Source organism: Callospermophilus lateralis, chromosome 9, assembly GCF_048772815.1.
Source record: "Callospermophilus lateralis isolate mCalLat2 chromosome 9, mCalLat2.hap1, whole genome shotgun sequence".
Lineage (NCBI taxonomy): Eukaryota > Metazoa > Chordata > Mammalia > Rodentia > Sciuridae > Callospermophilus > Callospermophilus lateralis.
Window position 1 is genome coordinate 59668875 of NC_135313.1, and position 19612 is coordinate 59688486.

Genomic DNA, 19612 nt, shown 5'->3' on the forward strand with positions numbered 1-19612 from the left:
ATGAATGAACTATTATTTAGGGATTCTCTTTCATTTTATGATAGATATAGGTTTCTTCATGAAAATGTTAATTTAGAATATTTATTTGGTGATATTTTTATTCCTAGAAAAACGGAATAAATATTGTTTATTGTTTAAGTTTCAGTTTTGTAATTTTGACAGTGAACTAAACTGAACTATGTATTCTACATTGCTGGTACATCAGACTACCTCCCAAGTAGATTCACAGGTCAGATTTCCTTAAAATCTGTGGTTTATGAGGTAAAAACATATAGATAATTTATTGGACATACTGAATTTTAATTACAAACAATAACATTTTGAAATATCTTTGCATTGTTAAGTTAGTTATTAGTTCTTGATGTAGGAAGTGTAGCATGTCACATAAAGAAAACTCAAAGAACATTTAGAACTTAGAATTACACAAAACTGAATTTGATTTGAATCCTGGCCCTGCCACACTAGTAGATTTAACTTTGAATGAGTTATTTAATATTCATTATGCATTATCAGGTAATAACTATGTGCTAGATATGTGGTGGAAAGGTGAGATGGGGAGGAGAAATAATGCTTATCTTTAGAGAACTCAGATAGTAGCGTTCAGTACAACCTCTCTGAATCTCTTATTTTCTTGGCACAATGGAGGTTAGAGAACTTAAAATGCCCAGGATGGTACTTAGGGGAACAATATATTCTCATAGAATTAGGTTGTTATTGTTCATGCTATTTAATTAAGGCTACAAAGAGACAGAAAAATGTGATTTGATTTCTTTCTTATTTGTTGACCACAGAGCCATAAAAGATTTATTTTAAGTTGCCTAATGTTCATTCTTTTATTTGAATAGTTCTTGAGCTCCTGTTAAGTTTAAGGCACCAGAGCTACTTAACCAGGCTTTTAGAATTTTAGGGCTTGGAGCCGTTGCCTTTTTTAATTTTTGACTAAGCAAACAATTTGTCAGACTCCACAAAAAATACTTGTGTTAGCCTAATGAAAATACTTGCTATCTGTTCAAGGAACAGGCCTTTAATGGGAGCAGAGTCACTATCTAGAGCAGGAGTCTGCAAAGTTTTTCTCTAAAGAGGCAGATATTTTAGACCTTATGGGCTCCGCCATCTCTTGTTGCAGCTACTCAGCCCTGCAGGTATAATGTCAAGGCAGCTATGTACAATACAGAAATGAATGAAAGTGGCTATGTTCCAATAAAACTTTGTTATGGATTCTGAAATTGAAATTTCTTACAGTTTTAATATCACAAAGTGTTCTTGGTTTTAATCTTTAAAAAATCAATCATTTAAAATAAAAGCTAATGCTTTTATCATGGGCTGTCCAAAAACAGGTGGCTAAACACAATTGGCTCATGGGCCATACTTTGCTGATCCCTGATTTAGAGTACAACCTATGAATTTACTGTAATTGTTTTTGGATAATAATTCCAGGCATTTAGGTGAGTGGTACTTTTTAGTTGGAATTCAACATGTCAGTTTGTGTTCTGCTCCTTTTCCTCATCCAAGATTACTTTTCTAAGCAAAATATGTATGAGTAGTAGAAAAGAAATAGGAAAAAGTTAAGGTGATTTTATTTTTTGCCCTATCTAGTTAATAATTTGAAGGGCATCTTATAAAGGCTAATTACTTTCAGATTTCTTATGCATGTCAAATCAAATTTTGTAAATGTCAGTTTCAGGTAAAATGTATAAGGTTTTTGCTAAGCTTAAAATTGTTTATATTTATGGAATAGGAAGTTTTATCATTTAAGTAAATTATAGGTCAATAGCTATGTTTACCTCTCATAAGCACTGTTAAAACACTTTTTGGCCTTGAATAAAAATGATTTTTATATTGGTAGTAATGATTTTTATGTTATAATTATAATGTAAAATTATGTTAACTTATTTCCATAGACACCAGAGAAGAAACAATCGGAATCATCCAGGGGAAGAAAGAGAAAAGCAGAAAACCAGAATGAAAGTAGTCAGGGTAAGCAGAGCAATATCTTACTTCTGAGCTTAGTAGACACTTAAAATTAATCATTCTGATTTTTAACCAATTAATATTCAGATTTGTTAAAAAGTAATTTCATGTTTTTGTGAATTCTATAGATAGCTGTTGTATAATTTCTGAATTTGTAATAGCTTATGACTATATTTTATAAGAAATAATTATATGAAACTACAATCTTTTTGTACCATAGATAGTTAGCTTAAGGTTACTTATGCTTTTTGATGTTTCCCTTATTTTTCAGTTTGTGTCCTAGAAAGTCAAGTATCATTTCCAAATCTGGCAAGCATTACTTTATCACCTTTGATTTATCTCTATTTATATGAATTATACTATTGAAATGGCTTCTTGTTTTAAAATAAAACTTTAAATCTCACTTTCAAACAAGTATTCCATTTTCCTCTTCCCTTTCATTAAAAAAAAAAAAAAAAAAGTCTATGTAAAAATAGACTGTAAGATGGGTTAGGTGGCACATGCTTGTAATCCCAGTGGCTCAAGAGGCTAAGGCAAGAGGATCTCAAGTTCAGTCTTCAGCAACAGTGAGGCACTGAGCAACTCAGTGAGACCCTGTCTTTAAATGAAATATAAAATAGGGCTGGGGATGTGTCTCAATGATTAAGTGCCCCTGAGTTCAAGCCCAGTACCAAAAAAAAAAAAAAAGATTCTAAATAAAGCATGTTTTTCTCTTAATATCCACTTTTCATCCTTTCTTACATACCTGCCTTTTGTGAGAAGAGCTGAGAAAAGCATTTTCATTAGACTAAAAAATCTCTTGTAATGGACAACAAAACAGTACTATTGTTTAATTTAGGTATTCAAAATAAATTAGGCTCTTAACTCATATAGGATGATAATTTTTACATCTACTGTTACATGTTTTGGAGTCAATCTCTAGTTGACTAAGTACCATGAACTTGTGTTTTACCAGTTTATATATGGTACTTGAATCAAGGAACATATTTGTAGCAACTGTCTTTTTGTGGAAAGAAGTGGTTAGTTAACAACTTTTTTAGGTTTATAGGACCTTTTCTTTAGTGTGTAGTACTCTGTATCTTACTTGGCATGGGGTTCCTTTTTTGATCTTAATGTATTTCGCCAAAGTTGTGGTTAGGGGACTTGTAACTTAAAGGTATGTTAATTACGGCCATTTCGACAGCAGATTAAAGTCACCTCAAAACTAAGTTCCAGAAGGTGGGACTTCTGGGTTGCTTGAGCCAACTTATCTTTAAGAACCTGTGTGTGTGTGTGTGTGTGTGTGTGTGTGTGTGTGTGTGTATGTGCGGGGGGGGGGGGGTTCTTTGTGTGTTTCCTGCCATCCACAGAATTGTCTGATTTTCTTCTAGTTTTAGGATGGTTGCCTAAATTAGATTTATTCATTTCCTCTTCTTCACTCAGTATTTGCTTTGGAGAGAGGCTGACTTTCTGTGTCCTTCCCATCCCCACTCATTTAGAGTAAGCCTCTTCAGGTTCAGAGCAAACCTTCCCTATCACCATATTGACCAGATGGGATCATGTTTCCATTCTAAAACTAGTAATGTCTAACAGAGGTACTATTGCCCCTAGAGAAATCAGGCCCATCTCTGAAACTGGAAATGGCATAAAGTGTTACCCCCACAAATATGGACTGTGTGGAGAAAGAGAGTGTCTCACATTGCATGGGGCTTCTGGTTGAGCCAACCTGTCTTTAAGAACTTGTTTTGAGGGATTTTTTTTTTCTTTGTGTGATTCCTGTCATCCACAGGATTGTTTGATTTTTCTGAAATAAATATATATATATAACAAGATTGGATTTCTGGTAAGGAGGAAAAGGGGAACTAGGAGTGGGGACTATATAGAAGCTAAGTTAAGGGAAAAGGGTTGAGGAAATGGCTTCTGGGTAGACAACCCCAAACATTAATAGATGTGCCTCTTTAGAATCCGCAGGGAAGTTACCATAGATAGCAAGGAAGTTCCTTTGACATAAAACTGTTCCATAGTCCTGCCAGACCTCTAAATGAATTGCTACAAAACTATTGTTCCAAATTTTTAGGTACTATTTATAAATCTGGGTACTTGTTTGGTTTTTTAAAAAATTCCTCTACCTTATTCAAGAAAGAATTTAAGGTTTTTGAGCTTTTAAGTATATTGTTTGTTCATTTCAGTGATACTTGGCACATCATAACTACTTAAGAAATGTTTGTCGGCTCAAATACATAAATGCATGAATTTAAATCATTATTGAACTGATAGTTGTATATTTATTTATGTTATACAAATCTTTTGACTCTGTGATATCATTAGTTTCTCTCTTATAACTTGAAGAAATCATGTATTCTATGTAGTTCTGATTAAGATGGATGCCTCCCCTCCACAAAAGTTTCTCCAAACACTGTCTATATTAACAAGTTCTGAATTAAGTATTTATAAAATGGATGAAGACTCCATTTTAGAGCAAAATGTTTTAAAGCGCAATGTAATCTCTTGTGACTTGGTTGATTTTATCAATGTCCTAAAACTAGTATTTAAAATTTAGTTCATTAAAACATATCCTATTAATTTGGAAATACTTTTTAGAAAATCAAAATAACATTTTACAAAATAACATTTATATTGAAGCATGTTGTCATTTTGACAGGGATTATGTTTTGGTTTATATTAACCCAATTTTTTTTATTTCTACCAAGAATGAATTTGCTTATCAGTTATGCAGTTACCACTTTTTAATTCATTATTATTTTTTTAAATTAATAGTCATTAGGCAATGTTAATAATGTTGTTAAAACAGGGATCCACCTGCTTTAGAGACTGTAACTCAGTAGTAGAGCATGTTCTTAGAATGGGTCAAGCCCTGGGTTTGTTCTCTAGTACCAAAGCAAAAATCAGCATTAACACAAACACCATGAAATCCCTTGTCATTTATTTGCTTGATTTCACTATAATTAGGACTTCTAAAAATTGGTGTGTTTCTTTTAAAAAATGTTATTTGATTTCTTAACAATCTGATATTCTTACTATTATATTGTATGCATGTATGGATATTTAACAGTGAATTCTACTATTATGTACAACTACATCCATAATGCACCAATAAAAATGGGTGAAAAAAAATCTGATCTCCTAAGGATTCAGTATTTTTGATGTTTATCACTACCATACTAAAATATATGCTTTTTTATTAAATAGATGATTTTTTGTGCAATAAGGAATTTAATGTTGGCACATTTTCCCTTTGGTGTTATATATGGTAGATAATCATGACTGACTTTAAATCAGTACAATTTTTTACTTTTATATTGTAGGAAAAAGTATTGGGGGACGTGGCCACAAAATTAGCGACTATTTTGAAGTAAGTTCATTGAGAAGTATTTCTGATTCCTAATTCATTGTAATTTTGCTATGAACTAAATATTTCTTTGAAGCACGGGGTCACCTTTTGAGCAGAGCTTTAGTACTATGTGATATTTTTCATTGGCATGACACATCATATATAACATTTAAAGTTGTTTCTCACAAATTTACTTATAACAACCCATTAGATAGGCTAAGTTGGTATACATTTCTGATGATGAAACTAAGGACTTAAAAGTTTGCCAGTTCTCTCATATCAATACAGGCTTAATCACACAACACCCATGTTGAGCCCTGTGGATGGAGATTGAATAATTCCTAGAGATATGAGTATTAGAGTCTTTAAAAACAATAAAGAGGTGAACATTTGGAGTTTTAGCTAATTTGGAATGTTTCCTTCTACATAGAAATATTTGGGGCTTCCAATTTTATAGCAGGGCATATTAATGTGATTATTAAAACAACAAATAGGATCCATTCAGTTGAAAAATACATACTTGAGGGTGAGAGCAGAATTGACTGATTAAAGCAATAGCTGAATTTTTTTAAAGTTTTTTTTTTTTTTTAACTCTCCATTGCTTCAAGTTTATAGAATCTAAGGTAAAACTGTTGCTGACAATAAATTACCTAATGCCCTTTAGTTGAAGTCAGTCACTCAGTGTTAATTTCTTAACAACCTTTGCTAAAAGTAGGATCAATTAAAATAAACAAACATCTCTTGAATGCCTACTGTGTGCTAGGCATTATGCTAGGCACTATAGTGAGACAAAATTCTTAGATTGCGGGGAAATTGTGTAATGAACACTAAGAAGTCCTATCTCTGCTGTTTATATCAAAGTTAAGTAAGTATTTTAAAAAGTGAAGTAGAGGGGCTAGGGCTATAGCTCAGTGGTAAAGTGCCCGGCATGTGTGAGGCACTACGTTCAATTCTCAGCACCACATATAAAAAAACAAAAATAAAGTTCCATTGACAACTGAAAAAGAAATATGTTTTTAAAAAAGTATTAAAAAAATGAAGTAGACAATAAACTATACTCTTAAAGGAAGCCAGTAGCAGCAAATTGTTTTCTTCTGTTCTTAATATAGAAACATTGAGAAGGAGAAAGCTAAGAAACAGATTAGCCAACTCATGCCTTTTGTGAGAAAGAATGACTTTTTTTAAAGGGGTTAAAGGAACTCGTTCCACATAATTCTTGTATGCCATAAACATTTGGATTTTTAATAGATTTGAGAATGATGATTCTGTTTTAAGATAGTTGATTATGTTCACTAAAATCCACATGTGAACAGTTTACGATTTGTTGGGAGCATACTGGCTCAAGAAACATTTTCAGGAGAACTGTACTGAGCTTTAGAGAAAAAATAAAACATGTTCATTGCTCTGAAGTAATTTATTTGTCTTTGAATCATCCACAATAACAAATTATAGTCAGAATAAAAATTAATAAGTATCAGAGGTAGTCTTGTCATGTTCTTGTGATTAGGAGTATTCTAATCTTTTAGGACTTAACCATAACTGATCTTAGTTTTGCTTTTTCTGAACCTACTTAAATGACTACTTCATATGAGTTAGAACTGGATATACTTAGGGCTGGAATGTATAAGGTCCTGACTTTGATCCTCAGCATTGCATATAAAATAAGATATATTTAATTTATTTCTTAATAAGGTATCTAAAATAACAATTATCTAATCCTGTTTTAATAAATGGTGATTTCTTTTTCTTTTTCTTTTTCTCAGTACCAGGGAGGAAATGGCTCAAGTCCAGTAAGAGGCATACCTCCTGCAATCCGTTCTCCTCAGAATTCACATTCACATTCCACTCCTTCCTCATCTGTAAGTTTTTTCATGTTGTAGTCTTGTCTTCTAGGAGGTCATATACATTGAATGACATTTGTAATTCATTGTTTTTATTGGGAAGTTCTATATAAAGTAATATTTATGTTTTAAAAAATAATTTTTATGAGGCAAGCTGAATCTCTTTTTTAACAATCTGATGTCATTAGAATTTTGTTTCTGAGCCAGTTACAGTGGCACAAGCCTGTAATGGCTCCGAAGGCTTAGGCAGGAGGATCTCAGATTCAAAGCCTGCCTCAGCAAAAGCAAGGCACTAAGCAATGCAGTGAGACCCTGTTTCTAAATAAAATACAGAAGAGGGCTGAAGATGTGGCTCAGTGGTCAAGCACCCCTCAGTACAGTCCCCCTCCACCCCCCAAAAAGAACTTTGTTTTTGAAAATGAGCTGCCAAAGATTTCCTGAATTAATTATATCTAATAAGTATTGTTTTTATAAAATAATGTGGTTGAGCCTCTGGGACTGAGATAAATAAATAACTCTTGAATCATGTAGTCAGTTATTGATTTCTGACTTCTAACTTTTTTATCAATTAAACTTCTTAACCATGAAAATAATAGTATAAATCATTTCTGGGAATGCTTAAGAAAAAGGTAGGCTGTTTAATTAAACATAGGAGAGAAGGACATTGGCCAATTTTATAACTTTTCAATTTGTTTGTAACATTTTAAGACATAGTTCTTTTATGTGCATTGTTTTTTATGTTGGATTTTATTTTTTATTTTCTTTGTGTGAAAGTTCATCTAGTTAGAAAAATAAAGTTGGCTTTCAACAATTTAAAGATAACTTAGAAATTTTTGAAAATCATAGTATCACTTATGTATTCAAATATTGTGTCTGCTTCTACCCCTTGGTGTACTTAGTTTTCTTTATTTTGTCCCTTGCATACAACCCATATACAAAGTAGGCAAAAGATTCAATAGTAATTTAATAATTATGGTGATAGATAGCATTGATACAGTGCTATAATCTGTTACTTTCTATGAATGTGTTTTTAAGCTAGTGACTAGATAAATCATAGAATATATTAATAAATTGATATCAACCTACTTATGGTCATGTATTATTATCCCTGTTACTAAGAATTTTGTATTAAGATATTTTTGTTTTTCCTTTTGAACCATCATAATTTGTTTTTGATATTTTTGTTTCAGAACAGTTTATCTGGCCTTAATTGTTTTAAGTAGTATGAAACTATTAAGATTTCTTTGATTGCACTAGAATATAAGCTCCTAGAGAGAGAAAATGTATGGTTGTACCTGTTACTGGGCGTTATGTAGGAGGTATTCAAAGAATGCTTGTTGAATAAATGATGATTAAAAAGTCAGTTATTTTTCAAGTATTATCCTGATTAAAAAAAAAAAAACAAAACTTGAGAAATGTTAAGTAATTGCTACCAAATAGAAACCTTTTTTCCTGCTTAAAGGTAAACATTTTAATATATGTTTTTTCAGGTTCGACCGAATAGCCCTTCCCCTACTGCATTAGCTTTTGGGGACCACCCTGTTGTACAACCAAAGCAGTTATCCTTTAAAATTACTCAGGTAATTAATAACTAAAATCATTTTTATGACTTCTAGGAAACCACTGCACAACTTTATTCTAAGAACTTAGACATATACTATTGTTTTAGATATAAAGTAAAATTAAACATCAAGAAAACTAACATACTAAACAACAACAACAAGAAAACATTTAGGGAGGGAGGGAAAAATTGAAACACCTAATTCACTATCACTTTGTCCTTTGTAACACATCGACAGATACATAGATGTTTTAAACAAATCATTCAGAGCACTCTTAATATGGTAATTCTCTTTACTGATTGTTTTTGAACATAGCATTCAAGTATATATAATTGATATCTTGAGTTGATACTAGTATATTTGTTAGAGGTAAACATTAAGGCAGTTCATTTGTGGATGTGTACGCATATATGCTATAAGTTAGAAAGTCATTAGAAAATTGAATTATTTGGATATTTGTTATTCTTTTTATTGAGTTTCATGACTTGAATTAGGTACTAAGTTTTGTTTTGTTTTTGTTTTTTGGTATTGGGGATTGAACCCAGGGCCTTATGATGTTAAGCACATGCTCTACTACTAAATTGCACCCCTAGTCCAGTAATAAGGATTTTTTGTTGTTTTTCTTTTTAGTTATATAGGACAATAGAATATATTTTGACATATTTATACAAACACAAAGTATGTCTTTTTTTTTTTTTAAGTTGTAAATGGACAGAATGCCTTTATTTTATTTGTTATTTTTTTAATGTGGTGCTAAAGATCAAACCCAGTACCTCACACATGCTAGGCAAGTATTCTGCCACTGAGCATCCCAATCTTGCAGTACTGTTTTTTACTTTAATATTGTACATGTGACAGTTTCTGGATCACTTTTTTTTTTTTAATTAGTTTGGGGATTGAGAGAGTAAGATTCTGTTGCTTGACCAGCTTGGTTCCCCAGTTTTATTTTCATTCAATTCTTACTTGTAGGGTCATATTCAAACCATTATGTATATATCAAAACCCTTTTGGCCAGGATTTCAAGTACAGGGTATTCCTTTTAGTCACTGAGCAACTCATAAAAGGTTTTGAGATGTTAACTCAAATTTAGGAAGAAGTTCAATGTATCTATTGTACACTATGACAACTATAGTTATTGTATGTATGAATATTGCTAAAAGAATAGATTTTAAGTGTTCTCATCACACATTATATATATATATATATATATATTTTTTTTTTTTAATACTTAATTTAGCCACTCCACAATGTACATATATTTCAAAACATGATGTTGACCATAAATATATACAATTTTTACTTGTCAATTAAAAAACAATTGAAGCCAGTTGTGGTGGTATATCCTATAATCCCAGCAGCTCAGGGGGCTAAGGCAGGGGGATCACAAGTTCAAGGTCAGCCTCAGCAACTTAGCAAGGCCCTAAGCATTCAGTAAGAGCTAATCTCAAAAAAAAAAAAAAAATTATAAAATAAAAAGGGCTGGGGATATAGCTCAATGGTTAAATGCTGCTGGATTCAAGCCCTGATAAAGAAGGTTTTTCACAAAGTTTAGGAATCAACTAGAGTCGTGTATAGTACAAAGCAGTGACTATATTGAGTTTTAATGAGAAACCAGTATTCTAAATAATTAACGTTTTTTTCCTATGTTTGTAGTATTTCTGCTTCTGAAGTTATTAAAGCTTAAAGCTGCACTAAGACTTTTTGAGATACCATTTACATACAAATATAACTCACCTTTTTCTTTGCTTTTGGAAGTTAAATAAAATCTAGTTTTACGTTTGTATGCATAAGACTATATAATGGAAATAACAAAGTAACTTTCTTTCATTTAGACTGATCTCACAATGCTGAAATTAGCAGCATTAGAAAATAATAAAAACCAGGACCTGGAAAAAAAGGAAGGTCGTATAGATGACTTGCTCAGGGTAAGTAATAAGTCATGGAGTGGAAAAAATCGAGCAAATTATTTGGCATCAGTGAAACTGATGAGAAAAAACATGGTAAAGTTGTCTATAGCTGGGAAAAAAAATAAGCTTTGTCTAGTAGTGTAAGTATGTAACTGATAATACCAACTTTAAAATTATTCTGTTAGCTCTTAATGGATGATGAAATGGAAGTCTTTAAAGTTTGATTTTTATATTATCTGCTACTCATCAGACAGATAATCATTTCATGTTAGTTTTAAAGTTAATTGATTTTGCTATATGCCTGCCTTATATCTGATACTATAGAGAATAAAATAAGTAGTCCTGTGAGATTTTTAAGGAAAAATTTATTTTAAAATATATCCAAAAGTGTACTTATAATGTGAGTAAGGTATAAAACAGTAGTTCTTACTCCTTGCTGTTTATTAGAATCACCATATGGAAAGGGTAGAAATACTAATAATGTCTGAACTCTTAACCTTGAGGAGTTCTGATCAAATTAATGTGATGTAGCTTGGATGCTTAGTTCTTTATTTTTTATTTTATTTTTTAAATTTTTTTAAGATGTTGATGAACCTTTATTTTATTCATTTATTTATATGTGGTACTGAGGCTTGAACCCAGTGCCTCACTCATGCTAGGCAAGCCCTTTACCACTGAGCCACAACCCCAGCCCCTGGATGTTTAGTTTTATTATTTTTTTCCTGTTTTTTTTTTTTTTTTCTTAGTTATACATGACAACAGAATGCACTTTGATTCATTGTACACAAATGGAGCACAATTTACATTTCTCTGGTTGTACACAATGTAGGGTCTCATTGTTCATGCAATCATACATGTTCCTAGGATAACAATGTCCATCTCATAGTTTTAAAAGCTGCTATGGACTATTCTAATTAAGCAAGCATTGAGAACCATTGGTATAGGAACTCAATAAAATCAACACCTATGATTCTACCATATTCCCCTTTGGAACATCCAGAGTATCTTTCCTAATTCTGTCCCATTTACTCTTTCATATCTCTTTACCATTAACCTCTATTCTTTTTAAAATTATTTATTTATTCTAATTTGTTATACATGATGGCAGAATGCAATTCATTTCATATTACACATATAGAGCACAATTCTCCAAGTCGCTGATTGTATGCAAAGTATTTTCAGTATTTTTTTAATAGATGGACACAATGCCTTTATTTTATTTGTTTATTTTTTATGTGGTGCTGAGAATCGAACCCAGTGCCTCACACATGCTAGGCAAGTGCTCTACCACTGAGCCACAATCCCAGCCCTCTTTTTTTTGTTGTTGTTTTATCATTTAGTAGTTTTCTTTGTAACAAAGAATATAAAGAATAATACTTCATACATGTTCTAACTCATCCACCATCATTCCTACCCTCTTGCCCCCCTCCCTTACCCTCCCTCTCCTTTGTCCTATCTAAAGTTCCTCCATTCCTTTCATGCTCCCCCTCTTAACCTCCAAATTTTGTACGTGTCTTGCCATTATGTTTTTTATTAATGCTTATATTAAATATGTCTGTACACTAAATTATTTAAGTGAAATTATCTTATGTTGATCCTTTTGCCCAGCTTGTTTTCACTGAACATTATATATGGGAGAATAAGGCATTACTCTGTGAATATGCCATGATTTGTGTGTCTCTTCTGCTTTTAGTTGACATTTTGTTTTCATTTTTTCTAATATAAATAATTCTGCTAAGAATATTCTTGTAGGGCAGATGTGCAAGATTTTTTCTATTATATATGCTTAGGGAAGACATGGCAATAGTACAAAGCATGAACATCTTTTGCTTCACTTTATGATACCAAACTTTTCAAAAGTGGTTGCATCGATATATACTCCCAACTGTAGTGGTCCATAAGAATCAATTGCATAAAAACCTTGCCAAGACTTAATAATTTAAGGTTTTAAACAATTTTTTTTTTCTTTCTGGAAAATCTGATGGATGTCTTCATGGTGTCTCATGGCTCTGTTATGCAGTCCCGGTTTTCTATTGGTTTAAATTAACTATATGTTTCTTCTATGAAGTAACTGATTCGGGGGTGCCCAATTTAAATTGGGTTGTTTGACTCTTAGTGATACCAACTTTTTTTGGTTGGACATGTTGATTTTCTCCCACTATGTGATTTGTCTTTTCATTATGTCATGCTGTCCTTTGGTGATTGTATTTTTAATTTTTATATTATTAAATATTTTATTTAAATTTGCCTTGCTTATTTTTAAAAATTCTTAGATCCTCAAGATGTTTTTCTATATATTCTTTTTGAACTTTTATATTCTGGTCTTTCAGTATAAGTTGTTAATCTCAGTAGAATTGATTTTGGGGTATGGTGTGGAGTAGGGTATTCCATTTAATTTCTTTCTGTGTGGATAACCAGTTGTTCAACTCCTTTTAATCAAGTGTCCATTCTTACACTGCCAACTCGATCATAAATTGTTATTTCCATATGCAAGAGGATCTATTTTGTGTTATCTATATTGTGTTCCATTGTTCTGCTTGGGTACCAGTATAGTGATACTCAGGCAGAACAATGGAACATAGAATAGAATGCTCCATAATGGTATCTTTTTTTTTTTTTTTTTAATAGATGGACACAATGCCTTTATTTTATTTGTTTATTTTTTATGTGGTGCTGAGAATTGAACCCAGTACCTCACACATGCTAGGCAAGTGCTCACTGAGCCACAATCCCAGCCCTCTTTTTTGTTGTTGTTGTTTTATCATTTAGTAGTTGTCTTTGTAACAAAGAATATAAAAAACAATATTTTAAGTTAGATAGAAATTTATTTTTCAAGCAAAAAGCAGAAGTGGGAGCCCAGGTGTGATTTTTTTTTTTTTTTTCCCATAGTATCATATAGGACCTTGGCTACTTCAGTATTCTGCTTCCTCATACTCAGCACATGGCTTCCATCTTGACAGTCCCATCAGGGTCCAAAATATCTACTTGAGTCACAGTTATAATATCTGTATTCTAAGCAGAAATCAGGAAGAGGTGAGGAAAACAAAAAGTGTGGTTCCATGTGCAGCCTTATTGGATGTTTAGTCAAGCTACTTTTGCTAACATTTTATTGACCAGCCTTAGCTACAAGGGAAGTTGGGAAATGTAATCTTTTAGCTAGGCACATGTCAATCTAGAATAAAGCATTGGATTTCCATTATTAAGAAGAATTTGGTTGATGATGATGATGATTATTGTTGTAGCTTTATATTAAATTTGATATATGGTTCAACAAATATCTTCTACTTCATTTTGGCTATTTTGGTGTCCTTTGTAGTCCTGAGGGAATTTTAGAGTCAGTTTTTCAAGTTAAATACATGCACATTGTGTATACACACACAATTTGTTGGTCTTGTATGAATTACATCTATTTTAGGTCAGCTGTTATGGTCTCTCAGCATTTTCAAGACATAATGTCATTGTACTTTAGCTTCTTCCATGATTTGCCTAGACCTGTTGTTTTCAGATTATGGTCATCCTCAGACTAGATATCAGCATGAGTGGAGAACTTGTTAGAAATGGAAATTTTTAGCCCCTTTCTTAGACCTATTAACTCAGAAAACTGCCGGAAGTGGGTCTCAGCAAGCCTTCCAGGTAATCCTCTTACTACTACACTATTCTAATCAGAGGGAGGCCTCTTTGAGTATATGACTGCCTACAGAGTTAAATAGAGTTTTGGTATTTTATTGCTAAGGAAGAATAGTGGGGATAGTTTTTGGATAAGTACCTTACAGCATCATCCACAATTTTAATAGAGAAGATGTTTATTTTAAGAGAACATTCATTTTTTCTTTAAAAAAAAAAAAAACAACTTTTTTTTTTTTTTACAGAAATACAGAAGTTCTACCACTAAGCTACATCCCAGCCCTTTTTATTTTGTTTTGAGGAAGGGTCTTTCTAAGTTTTTCAGGCCAGACTCAATCTTATGATCCTCCTGCCTTAGCTTCTCAAGTTGCTAGAAGTACAGGCGTGTGCCACTGTGCCTAGCTCAGATGTATTCTCAAATGTTAAGACGTATTCTATACCATATTTCATTTATTTTTAACTGAGGTAGATGTTGTTGCCCCTGTTTAGAAATAAGAAAACTGAGCTTAGATTCAGATAACTTAGTTAACTTAGCCAGTGTTATGTACCTTAGAGTATGGATTTGAATATATGGAATATGTATATAAATTTCATGTATTTTTAGCACAAAGTTGAGTTACATTTATTTCTATTGTCCCTTAGTAAGTAGGCTTGATTTTTTCAAAGCATCATGCTCAGATAATTTAGTTTTATTAATCCTATCTATGTACAATTTATTCAAAAACATTAAAAATATTTCTAAGAGCTGGGTATGGTGGCATATGCCTGTAATCTCCACTACTCAAGAGGATCTCAAGTTTGAGGTCACCTGTGGCAATTAACAAGACCTTGTCTTAAAAAATGGAAAAAGTTGGGGATATAGATCAGTGGGAGATGATCCCTGAGTTCCATCCCTAGTTCTGCAAAATAACCAAAAAACCTAAGCTTTTCATAGATACAAATTCTAGACCTTTTGCATTTTCTATGTATATTTTAGGCTAACTGTGATCTCAGACGGCAAATAGATGATCAACAAAAATTACTTGAAAAATACAAAGAACGATTAAATAAGTGCATATCAATGAGCAAGAAACTTCTTATTGAAAAGGTAAGTTCAAAGTTCACTAAATTTTCCCTGCTTCCCTAGCCCCTTTTGTCTTGTATGCTTTTAAAATTTAATGAATAAAATTGAATGATGATATTTCCTCCTTTTTTCAGAGTACACAAGAAAAATTGTCAAGCAGAGAGAAGAGTATGCAAGATAGATTACGCCTTGGGCACTTTACAACAGTTAGACATGGCGCTTCATTTACTGAACAATGGACAGATGGTTTTGCATTTCAGAATCTTGTGAAGTTAGTCATTATTTTTTTAGTCATTCTTATATTTTCAAAAATTAGTATTTCTTTGGGTTTTTGTTACTTTAAAATATTATAAATTTAGAATTACACTCAACATCTTCCCCTTACTTTTTGAAAGGAATGTGAAACAGGTGTTAACAATTTTAACTTTAAACAGACATTGATTAATTAGCATTCATCTAAATGTAGTATTCTAAAGTCTGACTTTCCTAAATATAACCACATTCTAACTTTTAGGTGATAATTTGGGGAGGAAAATTGTTAGAAATTTGTTCAGTGGGAAGAGTTGTATGTGTCTGCGTCTGTCTGTCTCCTGGGATTTTTCTACATACCTCTTATTTATTTATTTTTTTATATAGGATCTCGTCATGTTGCCTAGGCTGGTCTTGAACTCTTGGGCTCAAATGATCCTCCTACCTTAGCCTCCATAGCGCTGGGACTAAAGGCTTGTGCTGTTGCACCTGGCTTTCTACTTAATTTTATTTTTGCCATTTCCTAATTTATAAGTGATAATATTCAGCCCTTACCTCTTTCTATTCCTAAGGAAAAGAACTTTTTTTCTTCTTTTGCCTCAGATTTAATAACTCAGTTGAAATGAACATGTGGCTTTAGCATTTCAAAGGTGTACTTTAATACACTGCATTTTCTTGAGTTTAGATGGTGTTAGGTAAGAATAGGTTGGCTGTTTCTGTGTTAAGGGAGCCAGGAACTATGCTACTCCCATTGGCTTATTTGTTTATTTATCCATCCATCCATCCCTCTTCCCTCCCTCCCTTCCTTTCTTCCTTTCCTCCCTTCCTCTTTCCTCTGGGAAATTTATAAAAATCAAGGAAGCAGAGTATGCCAGAATTCTACATCAGCTTTCCCAGAGTCAGTCCCTTATGAAAAACAGAGTAAAGCCTATTTCACATGGTATCACATCAGCAATGCTGCTTCAAACATGCATTCCCAGGACGACTTGCTAAAAAAAATGGCCTTCTCTCTCAACAGATTTTACTTTATTTTTTTTGTTCAGTACAGCTGTGCTTAGGTATTAAGCATAACACAATAAGGGACAGTATCCTTGTGATGCTAGAGTTTAGGTTTTAATTCTGTGAATAATGGACATTGTTAAAGGTTTATATGTAGTGTGTATGATCAGATCTGAGTTGTAGAATGATAACTGATAATATGGAAATAATAGTGAAAAGAGGATAGATTGTTGACAGTTAATATGGAAAAGTATACAGATGAAAGTGATCATGCTCGAATTAATATATTGACTGTAAAAGTGGAGAAGAGCAAGAAATGGATTTGAGATAGAAGCCATAATTTTTTTAGTGTCTTCTGAGCAAGAAACTTTGCTACAAAACCCAGATCCTGTAGTTGTCTTATAATGAATAAAAGAGAGGTTACATAATTCATATGCATGGTCTAATATGCATAATATGACCTAGTATAAATACTATGCATGCCAGTAGTTAAAATTTCTCCACTGAACTATCAGAAAAGATCAAAAGAACTTTTGTGTCTTAGCTATCACTAATAAGCATTTATTCGGGATTTACTGTGTTACTACATATTTTTATTATGCTGTTTGTAATCATTGGTATAAAGTGATTAGTGAATGAAAAGAGAAATGAATTAATGAAAATTAATCATGTTAATAATCTCTAAATTGGACGTTCCCTTCCTGAATAATCAGATATTAGCTATTTATCCATTCTAGTAATTCTTTACTTTTTATTAGGATTATAACTAGGCTGTTTATTTACACTTATAGCATCTTGATTGTACTCTGAAATTGTTTTTAAAATTACTTTTGGCCAGGCATGGTGGCACACACCTGTAATCCCAGCAGCTAGGAGGCTGAGGCAGGAGAATCGTAAATTCAAAGCCAGCCTCACCAACAGTGAGGTTCTAAGCAACTCAGTAAGACCCTGTCTCTAAATACAATATAAAAAAGGGCTGGGGATGTGGCACAGTGGTCCAGTGCCCCTGAATTCAATCTTTGGTTTGTATGCACACACACAAGTTTGGGGTTTTTTTGTGTGTGGTGCTGGGAATCTAACTGCAGGGCCTTGCAGGTGCTAGGCAGGTGCTCTACCATTGAGCTACATCTCAGCTCTAAAATTTACTTTTTTAATAACTGAAATTATTTATTCCTCCTTCCAAGTGAAAACTGGCTTAAGGTCCTAGTCTCACTTTGGTGTTCTTGAGATTTTTCTATACCCTTTTGCTCTTCTACCTTGGTTCTTCCTGTTCTTTCATTCTTGTCTTATTCTGTTGTTCCCTTACACAAAGCATAGGAAAGGGAAGGGAGTGTATGCAGAAGACCAGTAGGGGCTCTATAGTTCTGGTTTGAATGGTAGGAATGGAGTTAGATGAAACTTTTGACTTGCTCTAAATCTAAATACCATAACTAGGTAGAGTTTTAAATTTTTTGCATTACACAGTATGATGACCTAAAAGCAAGATAATTACTATTTGATTAGCTTAGGGTATTGTACAATGGGATAGCTTAACAAAAAAGATCCCCTGTTAAGCTACTTAATGCTCTAATCAAACTGTTAAAAATCTCCAACCTGTATTTTTGTAATAGACATAATATCTATTTGCTTTTAGAATTAGTGAGCCCATGGCAAAATTGCTTAGATTCTTGAATGGAAAATGTTAATAACTTCACATTTATTAACTTCCTAGTTTTCAAATTCATGCTGAGTCTCTTGCTGTTCCCTTATTTGTCTTTCCTTAAATTGTCAAAATTCTTTTTGCTCCCCAATTTTTTTATATTAAGGCAAATTTGTGTTTCATTTCAAAACATCAACTACACATCTTCAAAATTTCTTTTTAACAGATAAATTTAGAAAATAACACTTTCATATTAAATTCCTATTTGCCTCTTGTAATCTTGTCTGCTAATATAAATATAAAATGTATAAAGGTTTTTATATGTGAGATGCATGTACAAAGCCTACCCCATTCTTAACTGCTAGGGTTTTTTTTTTTTTTTAAGATCATTCATTTATTTCATCAATTATTTTTTTTATTGAGCGTACCAAATTATGTATTGATCACTGTGCTAGTGTTAGGGATACAAGAAGATATAAAGTAGATATGCTCTCCATTCTTAGGGAGGTAGGCTTACCAGAGACATTCTGGTGAAGTATCTACAGGAATTGTATTTGTTAGAAAGGCAGAAATGGGGACAAGTTACCATGAGATTCTGTATATCAACCCACCTTTCCCTAGACCAGGAGTTTAGGGGAACATCTCACTTAAAAATGATTGTTTCAAATGAGACCTGAAGAATGAGTAGAAATTGATTCACAGGAGTAGAACCAAAAGGTTACAAATTTATGTTGATTTTTCATGTTTTCTAATGTATTTTTTCATGTTTTAACTGTGAAAAGTAATTGAAGGTTAATATGGTTTCATTCATTTTTACATAGGCAACAAGAATGGGTGAATCAGCAAAGGGAAGATATTGAACGGCAAAGGAAACTTCTAGCCAAACGCAAACCTCCCACAGCTAATAATTCTCAGGCACCTTCTACCAATTCTGAACCAAAACAAAGAAAAAACAAAGCAGTCAATGGAGCAGAAAATGATCCCTTTGTTAGACCAAATTTACCACAACTGTAAGCTTCTATTTTGAATTTTCCTTTTTTTTTTTTTTCAAATTGTAGATAGTGAGTATAAATGTTAGTAATGAATGTTGCTTATAATTAATATTTAAAAAGTAAAAATAGTTATGGCCAGGAAGGAAGTCAATATTGAAAATTTAGCTTTAAATTAATAAGCCCCAAACATCTGAATTCTACTTTTGTAAGTAGATACTGGAATCTGCCCTTTTTATAAGTCTGAATCAGTTAAAGTGTCAAAGTTTTGATTATTTCAATTCAATGTTCCTATTGATGTTTCTTTTCTGAGGGAATGTTAATTTAAGTAATAACTGTCATTTATTTTCTGAAAGCAATTCATGGGGCTGGTTGTGAATATTTTTTTTTTTCCTGCTCTTTGTTTTCTAAATTTTCTGTGTAAATGACTTGCTCTT

The 19612-nt window shown here is 32.4% G+C and overlaps 1 protein-coding gene across 1 annotated transcript in view; it reads left to right on the plus strand.

Moving 5' to 3' along the window:
- Tlk1 (tousled like kinase 1) overlaps positions 1–19612 on the plus strand; it is a 130468-nt gene that overhangs the window by 80741 nt on the left and 30115 nt on the right. The window contains exons 4-11 of the mRNA XM_076865737.2: positions 1902–1977; positions 5277–5323; positions 7066–7161; positions 8634–8723; positions 10538–10630; positions 15213–15323; positions 15434–15570; positions 19008–19196. Coding sequence (XP_076721852.1) covers positions 1902–1977; positions 5277–5323; positions 7066–7161; positions 8634–8723; positions 10538–10630; positions 15213–15323; positions 15434–15570; positions 19008–19196 — 839 coding nt within the window. The remainder of the gene's footprint in view (positions 1–1901; positions 1978–5276; positions 5324–7065; positions 7162–8633; positions 8724–10537; positions 10631–15212; positions 15324–15433; positions 15571–19007; positions 19197–19612) is intronic.